Source organism: Spea bombifrons, chromosome 3 (assembly GCF_027358695.1).
Source record: "Spea bombifrons isolate aSpeBom1 chromosome 3, aSpeBom1.2.pri, whole genome shotgun sequence".
NCBI lineage: Eukaryota > Metazoa > Chordata > Amphibia > Anura > Pelobatidae > Spea > Spea bombifrons.
In genome coordinates this window covers 58,003,990-58,014,462 of record NC_071089.1, presented here as the reverse complement: position 1 = coordinate 58,014,462, position 10,473 = coordinate 58,003,990, and the positions used below count along the sequence as shown (strand labels likewise).

Below are 10,473 nucleotides of genomic sequence, written 5' to 3'. Positions count from 1 at the left end.
CAATAAGTGAAGAAGCATTTTCAAGATCAGTTTTCTTTAGCATATCCCAACGCTTACTTTATATTTTTGGTTTAGCAATAATTTAATGTTTGATTGCTTGCTGAAATTAATGTTGACAATTTTAGTATAATGTTTTGCTAGGTGGAAATTTTGCCTGTGGTGCAGAACAAGTTATGATCAGATGACAAATATAGCCGTGTCCATTGCCATTAACCTTTGCGGTATAGTTCCTATTCTCTGTCTCTGCTATTTCTAATATATATGTCAGCCGAAACAAAATCATGAGTGTGTTCCAGATGATATTACTGCAATCCTTTCCATTATAGCATGCACAGATATGTTTGCTACCATTAAGTTATCTGGGTTTAGCTTTTAATGCACTGACAATCTCAGTGACTTTTATTGTTCCAAATGTTCACAAGAAGTACTGTCTATTCTTCAGTATTCTTCCAGTCTTAAACCTTCTTGTGTTAAAAGGGGTTTCGTAACAGAGAAAAAAAACTGTTCATTAAAACTTAAACAGCTTTGGCATATACACTTTTACCTTACGAGTGGAAGGTAAATAATTAGTATTGATTAGACAAATTCAAAGAGGTATCATACCAGCCAGGTAATTGTTAATTGTGGCTAGTACAAATATTGCTACAGTCCCACAGAGTGCAGGGCTCTACTGTAACGGTTCCTCTTAGTCTGCCAAGTCAGACCCTTTAAATGAATATTCTAAGAAGTGTATATATATATATATATATATATATATATATATATATATATATATATATATATATATAGATATAGATATTAATAAAGTATGAAAATTGTCTCCAAAGCTATGTTAAAGTACATACATTTCCTGACTTGCTAAGCAGGTGGGCACATTCTTTACATTATTTTTGTTATATAATTTAGCACTACCAATCAATGATTATTATGGTTTTCATTTTTGTATATACCGTAATTCCTAATAAAGGGTTTTTTTTTAGTTTTGTGGTGTTTTTTTTTGTTTCTATGATATTTTATTAATAAAACCGGATGTATTAGCCCAATCATGTTAAAGATGATACAATCTGGACATACATTAACCTTTACATTGTACTAAGATTCTTAGTTTCTCCTGTTTCTTCACAATATATGGCCACTTTTTTCTACTTGGCTTGATTTAGAATAATTCTTGCCATTTTGATTTTTTTTATATATATTTTTTTTTTTTTGGGGGGGGTGTTCTATGATACATGCTATTAGCATCCCCACAGCATTGTTCTTTAATACTGCACATGGCGGCATCTGGAATTGGAAATAAATAGCAAGCTTTTTTTCTTTTTTCACTAGGACCATAAAATGCTTTCATATAGAAAACTGCCCCAAATTCCTGATCTATAAGTAAACACCACACCAGCACACCTATCCCTGGTCATACACTACAACGTGATCCAGGCTCTTTAAAGCCCTAATAATAACATCTTCCTGACACAAAAGCAAGAACAACACCCCAGGCGGTTGTCTGTCAGCTTTCCCACCTCTCGTCGCCCACCTCCCCCTCTCCACTTGCCCAGTGTGGCAGGAACGTCACTACGCATGCGCGGGATTTAAATGCCCTCCAGCGGCAGTCCGGCTACCTGGCGCACTGTCACTTGTCCCACGTTGAAGTCAGTTTGCTGTCACGCTGCTCTTGGCTACGGATTGAAAGTTTGCAGAGATCCCACTGTGGAGCCCCACGCATGTATCAACCCCGACTTCATCCACGTTCTATGAAGGATTTTAACATCAGGAGCTTTTCTGTTACAAGAACACTGAACCTTAATGGTAAAGAACACGAAGAAAGTAGCGATCAACAAAGCCAACATTAGCAGCATCAACTTTTTCTAGCCATGAGCTGTTTGGATGTTATGTATCAAGTGTATGGTCCTCCTCAGCCTTACTTTGCAACAGCTTATAGCCCTTACCATCAGGTACGTTACACAATGATACAATAAAATACAATATATATATATATATATATATATATATATATATATATATATATATATATATATATACATATATTATAATAATATATAATAATTATTAATAAAATTATATAATCATTATTTTTATTTTTTATGAGGTTTAGTCATTTGAAAAAATGACTTTGTATTTTTGTATTCTCTGATCTGTAGATGTTCTCTTCCTACAGAAAATGTCATTAAGTGTGAATTCTGTCGGTTTTCTTGCTGTTGTCAGTGTGTGATCGCCAGTAAAGTGACTTTAAATGACACCGTCCTCTATTCCAAAGGCATTGATTAGGTGCAAAGAATAATATTTACTAAGCAATTAAGCTGCGCTGGCTGAGAACTTCGCATGGTGGATGTGATCGCATGGCAGTGATTTGCTTTTACAAAGGATCCTATTAGATGTATTTAGGAAGAAATTGTTATTTTCGGGTAATTCCTTCCTCGGGTGTGTGTGTTTGGAAATATTAGTCGCTTTGCTACTTTTTCTACCCCCCTTAAATGTGTCAAATATTTGCTGGGATGTTTCCCATACCCTGCACCTGTTGCAGTCTGTTGCACGTGTTTCTTCATTCATAGACATTTCAGCCCCGATCTGAAACCGACCCCGTTGTTTTATTCATTCACAGAACTAAATGCTTCGTCGGTCTCGTTAAAAGCTTTAGTAATGTACGCGAAGGTAATTATATTAATATGGGTGATGTACCGATGTATTATTTGCAGTGGATTTGGGGAGTGTGTGGAGTTGACTGGTACTTATGTAGTGGATCTTGAGATATAATATATATTATTTTTTATTTTATATATTTTTTTTCTGGCTGATATTCACGAGGCGCTGCAAACATAGTGTATCGCCTCCAATAACTTGTTAGATCCCTATCTATTAACGCGTTCTTATGGATCCCACATACGCGCGCTAACAAGCGGCTTGGTTGTGTTTAGTAAGTTTGGAGCGCTGTACTGACCCGGGGTCTCGCTAGGAAGAATTCGGAGTCTCCGAGACAGCACCGGGTGTGCCCGTCCTAGATCTGAGAGGGTAACTGGCTGCTTTGTTACGCGAAGGGTGCATGGCTTTTAGACCTGCGATAGCGCACGGTTGTGAATACGCCGGCCCCTGGTGGGGATTGCGATGTTTCTTTTTGCGATGTAACATGTAACTGATGAGCGTCGCTCTCTTATTGTGTTATATAGAAACTCGCCTTTTACTCCAAGATGCAAGAAGCTCCAGAGAGCGCTAGCAGCAGCAGCAGTGTGAGCAGCGTGAGCAGCGGCAGCTCCTTCTCCAGCCATGTAGTGCCCCCCAATATCAAAGAAGAAGACTGCAGCCCCGACAAGGAGAGACCCCCCGAGGCAGAGTACATCAACTCCAGATGTGTCCTCTTCACCTACTTCCAGGGGGACATCAGCTCGGTGGTAGATGAGCACTTCAGCCGGGCACTCAGTCAGTCCAGCAGCTACTCGCCCAGTGGCTCCAATGGCAAGAGCTCCCGCAGCTCCAACTCCTGGAGGGGTAAGTGGGACTGGGCTGCCAACAAAATATACCGATCGCCCACTGAAACCCCACATTGAACCTCATCATGCCTTGATAAACTTAATCTGTCTCTGATTTCCTTAGACTTATTTTTTTAATAGTAGTGATCAGTTATTACATGGACAAAAAAAAATAGAAAACTATCTATATTATAGGAATTTTACATTTAGGTGGCAAAACCAATTAGCTTGAAAATACATTGTGTATGGGATAAATAATAGAAGGTTAATAGAAGTCTACTTACTGAATGTATCCGCACTAGTAGTGGAGACTGTATTTGTTATGTTATACAGTAAATAGGTGCAATAACATTTTGCTTACTTGAGGGGTCATAGCCTCAAGATTAGTAGAAAGCTAATTGAATTCATTAATAATAATTAACAATATTTAGCAAATCAATGAAAATACATGACAATGGTACATCAGTTGTGTTTATTTGTATCTTGTAAAACAGCTCTATAAAATTAAATGTGAAATTTATATGCAATCGGTACAATGAATTCATACATGTATGAAAAGTGCCTTTTAGAGAAAGAAATAATTTTATTTATTTTTTGTCATCTTTAAGATAAGCAATTCAGTTATTTTACAAAAAAATGTAATAGTGTTTTAGGCACTTAAGAATACATTTAAACGCCAACTCTTTAATAGTAAAGGCAGCAGCAAAAAAGCGGCTTGAGAATTTGTGTACTGGTATTAAGTGTAGCATAATTCTGTATGAATTCATACAGTAAGGGAATTACCAAACAGGGGATAGGCATATCGCTAGCCTTAGATCTGAATTTAAGACCAAGGACTGATTAAGAGTCCATACATCAGGAAAAGTGGGCAGACCATATGGGCAGAATGGCTCTTCTCCGCTATTAAATTCTATGTATCTATGTTTGTCATTGCCATTTGCTCAGGGGAGAAGAAATAGAACATTATGCGGCTGACAATGACAGCGGCCACTTTTAGCTGCGCAGTAGATGTCAAACTGTTTTTCAAAGTCTGCTAATGGAATTTAAACACTGAAAGGGTTAAGTAAGCTTTCTGAAAAACGTGAAGTTTTATTTGGTGTCTAGACGAAAATCTTGATTTTTATATTTGAGAACTGACAAATTATTAATTAGCTTTGTGCCGTAGGTTTCCTAACATCAGCCCCAAATTACATTTTAAAGGAGGTTTTGAGTTATTTCTTCCCACTCACGTGTATCAGTGGTCCACATGGACTTATTAAATAATATTCTTTATTTTTTCTTTTGTAAGGTTCCAGAGCACTAGGTTTTTTTGGTAATTTAATATTACATACTTTTTTTGCCCCTCCTATTAGGTATTCTTTTTGGTACCTGATAGTTGTCAACAGTTTACTCAATCTTTAATGCCCTGCTGGGGTGGTCCGTGTTGGGATGGACACCTTGGGGAGAACACTGATTTTGTGCTTTTTGGTTATATAAAAACTGTATACTAAGAGTAAATAATGGTGATAAATAAAAAAAGAAACAATATTTATGTATTGTGAAACCACCAAGTAAGATTATATGGTGTTAGTGGTTTGTACGGGCCCATGTAACCTTCATTATTAGCACATTAAGGGAAAATATTGTGATACCACAGGACGGTTAATAAATATTTAATGACCAGCCCTTGATAACCTCAGAACCAGCAAATAAATGCCTTACCTGCTATAATTGCACCAAAAATGAAATTCATTACTGGAATGTGAACATGATCTGTCATGTTTCTCATTGGTCTATCTATACTGATGCTACATTATTCGTTTTATTCTGCAAACTGGGCCCATGGTATAATACTAATTTAAAAAAACAAACACATATGATCAGAAGAACAAAAAGGTCAGAATTGAACCATTTCACAAAAAGACTAATTAGTGAACTAGTAGCACATGTTGAAATTAATCCTACAAAGAGCAGGCTAACTAAAATAATGATCATAGCCAATTTGAGTCTTTGATGACCCATCCCTGGTGGGTACTATTGGTAAATTAAATCTATAACATATTGTTGTGTGTACGGTCAAGTATATTCTAGATTTTCAGTAAGCCCATCACTTTCACCATTTTGCCCAAATACATTCTTAAAAGGTTCTATAGTAGAACCTCGCCTAGTAATGGAATCAGCATCCATACCTTAGAACCAGATGTCCCAATTTCCACGAGCGAGTCTCCAAATTAAGGCTTCTGCCTCTCGTCGTTTAATGCAGAAGTACCCCATAAAAGTATAGCAATTAGCAATATATATTTTTTTTTTGCTTTAAATATCATGAGTGGTTTAACACGTTGCCAATACCACATTCAAAATTCCCATCCCAAATATGAGCTAAAATATACGCTTTAGGTAAAACTGGTCATTTACGCTTTGATATCATTTTTTGTTGTTGTTGTTACCAGTACAATGTATACTTCCTGCTCCCGTGTGCGTAAATTAATAGAGCATTTTAAGCACCGTCCCCTAAATTAATCGTCAAAATCTGGTCTGTTTATACCGCATGCATAATAATTTGTAAAGCGCAGAGCTATGTTCTGAGCAGCTGTTCTTCTTTTGTACTCATAACCACTAGAGAATTTTAAATTTGAAAAAAAAAATACTTTGTTAATTCTTAACTATTCTTAACTAGAAGCCAAACATGCTTAACAGCCCAAAGTATTATTGTGTATGCTCTTTGTTTTTGTATGTGTTGCAAGCATTGGTTTTTTGGCATAATGTCAATATCATTAGCCTGATAATTTGCTTCTAATATTGTTAATTGTTTATTTTCACACTGTGAGCTGCTGTTATCTCTTGCAACATTATGTAGGCAGTTGATCGTTTCCTTTACACTCGCAAGTCGCATTGACTCTAAATGAATAGGTATATGACTCTTGATGTCATTTTATTATTTTCTACTTTTAAGCCTCATTTACATTACCTAGGTAGGCTTATAGAATACTAAAATGATACGTACTCACTTTCAATATCAGTGATGCTTTGCTAAGTGTGAGGTTACCCTTTTTCACTTTACTATTATTTCTGTCTTAAACTTAAGCTGATGCGTTGCACCTTCCCAAAATACATCTATATTTAACTTCCAGAAAATGTGACTTTTTACGGTGAGGTCAGTGTGGACTGCGGAGAGACTGTTCCTTTAATAACATGCAAACAGTTCATGTTACCATGTGAAGTTAAAAAGGTACACAGAAAATAGTCACAGATCCAATCAGTATATATAGTATTTTGAGTTGAAGTTACAATTGAGCAAAAAAGCTGGAATATATATAGTTTGAACTTATTTTAAAACTAAACTAACTCTGGCAAACTAAAGGTCATTCAGTACTTTAAAATATTATGTAAACTCTGTAAGGTTTTTTTATATATATATATAAGTACAATATTCTTTTGAATAGAATAATTATGGGACTTTTTGGATTGCTGGCCAATACCAGGATGTTCAACTGCAGTCCACAAATACAACAGGTTTCCAGATTGAATATTGAATGATTTCTTCCAAAGAAGATCGAAATAAAATTTACATGTTTATACAGTAAAAAGACATGTTCGCTTGAGGGCCTCACAAGAAATTAAGATGGTAAATCTGAGGTCTTGAAAGCTTATGTGAGTCTTATTATGTAAATATGTTAGCACATAAACAGGTATCACTAACATCAACAAAGAGCAACAGAAGGCATTATTTAGTAATGCGCAGTGTTAATTGCATGATTTCCTGTTGCTAAAAGATCTTCTGAAACTCTAGAACCTATGAAGCTCAGAAGTGAGTTGAACACCCTTAGTCTGTGGCCAATGCACCAAATATGAAAACCAGTAGATGGCGAGTTACTGATCACTAACAACTGTCCTTGTCTTTTCCCAGACTCATCTTATCCGATGAACCAGAGAAGCTTTCCCCCTTCTTTTTGGAACAGCAGCTATCAGCCACCTGCAGTCACGGCCTCCTCATCATTGAGCAGCAGCCTAGCCAGTCCTCTCAGTGGACCCCATGCAGAAATCCCATTTGGGGCAGATCCCTATTCCACAGCTTCGTTACACAGCCACTTACACCAAGCTCCCCCAGAGCCATGGCACCATGCACACCATCATCACCACCACCACCATCCATACTCAATTGGAGGAGCAATAAACAGCCAGGCATCAAGTTACCCAAGAGCCAGCATGCATGAGGTTTATAGCACGCACTTTGATCCCCGTTACAGCTCGCTGCTTGTCCCAGCCTCAGTCCGTCCTCACCGGATCTCTCCAGCGGGAACAACACCAGCTGCAGCCCAGTGTGATCTTGGCAAGGGAGAACCAGCCACTTCTGCATGGACAGCGCCGGGTCCTTTCCCAGGGCCAACTGGAGAAATGGGACAGAGCCTTGGTCTCAATGTTGATGCAGGTAACAGGACCCTTCCCATGCTGTTGTGGCAGTAAAATATTGATGACAGTTGCAAAGGCCTCCCCTATCATACATGTTTTCAGATTGCAAAATTCTGTCACTGACTTACAAATTTTGTACACACACAAACACACATATCTATGTATATGTGTGGATGTGTTTGACAAAGAGACAGCATGCAAGTATCATCCTCATACATGAAGTCATTCTGTAGAGTCTACTCTAGCTGAGACCCCATCTTGTACTGACTACCACTCCCATCAGCCCAACTGTGCATAATGGAAGTTGTAGTCCAAAAAAGTGACCCCTTATTTCTTTATTATATGATTTATGATTTGCCAGTTTCTAACTGCTATGGCACTGCTTGCTTTCATTTCACTCTGTCCTTAAACATCTTGTGCTTTTATCTCTCTTCTCCTCCCCTATCTTCCTCCTTTCTGTATTATGTCTTTCTCTCTATATGTTTTTGTTTCTCCTGCCTTTCTTTTGCTACTTCCCTATTACCAGGTTTACATCCACAGGATAAAAGCAAAGATCTGTACTGGTTTTAAAACCCATTGCCCCATGTAGATCCTAAACCCCTTGTTAAATTGGTAACATCCTTGGCTGACATCGAGTTGCTTTGGTTTGGTGGTAACAGCTTGTGATCTTGGTTTGCAGCTCGGCGTTACTCCTTCTGTGGTGGAGCCCTCCTGAGCTGATCTTCTCAAAGACTTTAAACCAAACCATCTATCCCAGTCCCAGGAACTATCAAGGCCCAGAACCAATATGAACAGCACTCAAGCACTAAGACTGCACTCCGAGGAGCATGTGAACCGGACGTATACACATACACAGAAAAAGAAACATGCCATTTAGGAGAAAAGATTTTTTTCATTTATGTTGTGGACCTTTCAAGAACTGATGTTATTTTTATTTAAGAAGTTGCTATCACCAATGAGTTGGTGCCACCAAAAATTATATAGATATAAATATATTAATATAAATTCACTGGCTTTCCAATGACAAGGACAATATATTTTTTGTTCCTTTGGTGTTGTGAATATTTTTTTAGGCCTATGTGACTTTTCATTCATATTCTCTCCATACAGGCTACCGGTTTAATAATCTAGGTATTTGTATAAATATTATTATATATAAAAATACACTCAGAGACACGTAAGTGCACGTAACCTTTAAAGATCTGTATCCAGTGGCCCATATGTGGACATCCAATCCCGTTTATGTGGTGAATGGCAAGGAGCTATCTGTAACCACCTGCCCCAAAGCTTACAGAAATGCAGCTGTTAAACGGACAACTGTTTAAACGCCTGAAATATGACAACCAAGGTGGCACTCAGGATTTAGCCCAACTATTGCAAATTATTTTTTTACAAGGAGAATTTTATGATGAAAGGAGAAACCCTTTCGGATGTGGACAGCCTGTATGCAGAACAACTGCAGCAGCAGCAACTTGTAAGGAGATCTGCACGGAGCACAGTATGGACAGTTGATCTCTAGGGCTCCTATTTGTGTGTGTTTGCTGCTGCCGTAAGGTCACTTTAATTTGTTTTTGGAAAACAGTGAACATTGTATTTAATTTCAGAATCTATACATTAAAGTATCTTAATATGTTTAGTTGTGCTATTCGGTGAATAAATATATTCAGTCTTCATCTATTTTTGTGATTACAAGGATATACCTAAACAATGATGTGCCTATTTTACAAATACCTGTTTCCACTACTTACTCCATTTTGACTCATAACATAATAGACATAATGTACCGTGACATTTCATTGAACAGATGCCCTGAGGGCTTCCTGCTGTGTCCAGGTACGTACATAAAGGGCATAGTGCAATCCATTTGCCCAGGTAGCTCTAATTCACTGATGGCGCAACATGCAGACCATTCAACGTAGTCTTCCTAAATGTGATACAGCCTGTACAGAAATTCCCGCTTTTTTTTTTTTTAGAGACTGAGCATGCAGTATGTTATTATTTATTGACTTCTATAGTGCCATCATATTCCATAATATTCCACCTGCTGCCTAATATTTTCATGTCATTCTCTTTGTATAGTGTGGTAATCAACCTTAAAAATAAATACAAATGATTGCTGAACTATAGGGTTAATGCAGCAAAGAGTTTTATACTTTTTTAAGAAATACTCTGACTTCACAATAGAGTGCCTTTTTTTAAAAAAAATTTAAAACATAAACAATTAGCATTTATAGAAAATTAAAATTCACCAGTCCTGTGCATTGCCAGCTTTTTAATACATATCACCAAATATATTTAATTAAATATATTATATTTAAAAGCATTTTATAGAAATACCAGATCACAACTACTTACTTTCTTCTATCATAATATTCAAGTGTATTTAAATTAACTATTAAATGGTTTGTTATAACCATTTGTTCAAACCAAATGATCAATTTAATAACTGCTTATCTGGTACAACAGCAGCTAAAACTATTAATACAATGCATTCTAAACACCTTTCATAGTCATGTGGCCCATAAAACGTGTAATAATACTAAAATACACCACAACGGATGCACAACTTTGTAGAAATGAATTAACAGTGGTAATAGACAGATGATAT

General features: G+C 37.0%; 1 protein-coding gene across 4 annotated transcripts; it reads left to right on the top strand.

The window, feature by feature from the left end:
• The first annotated feature begins 1,615 nt into the window (after window positions 1–1,615).
• On the top strand, window positions 1,616–9,538 carry VGLL2 (vestigial like family member 2). Of its 4 annotated transcripts, XM_053460697.1 has the most exons (6): window positions 1,616–1,946; window positions 2,171–2,280; window positions 2,615–2,664; window positions 3,177–3,495; window positions 7,363–7,884; window positions 8,545–9,538. In XM_053460697.1, the coding sequence occupies exons 3-6, from the start codon at window positions 2,653–2,655 to the stop codon at window positions 8,583–8,585; spliced, it is 894 nt and encodes a 297-aa protein (XP_053316672.1). In that variant the 5' UTR covers window positions 1,616–1,946; window positions 2,171–2,280; window positions 2,615–2,652; the 3' UTR covers window positions 8,586–9,538. The 4 variants fall into 4 exon arrangements, with proteins under 4 accessions (XP_053316672.1, XP_053316673.1, XP_053316674.1 ...); XM_053460698.1 differs by lacking the exon at window positions 2,171–2,280; XM_053460699.1 differs by lacking the exon at window positions 2,615–2,664.
• Window positions 9,539–10,473: the final 935 nt, after the last annotated feature.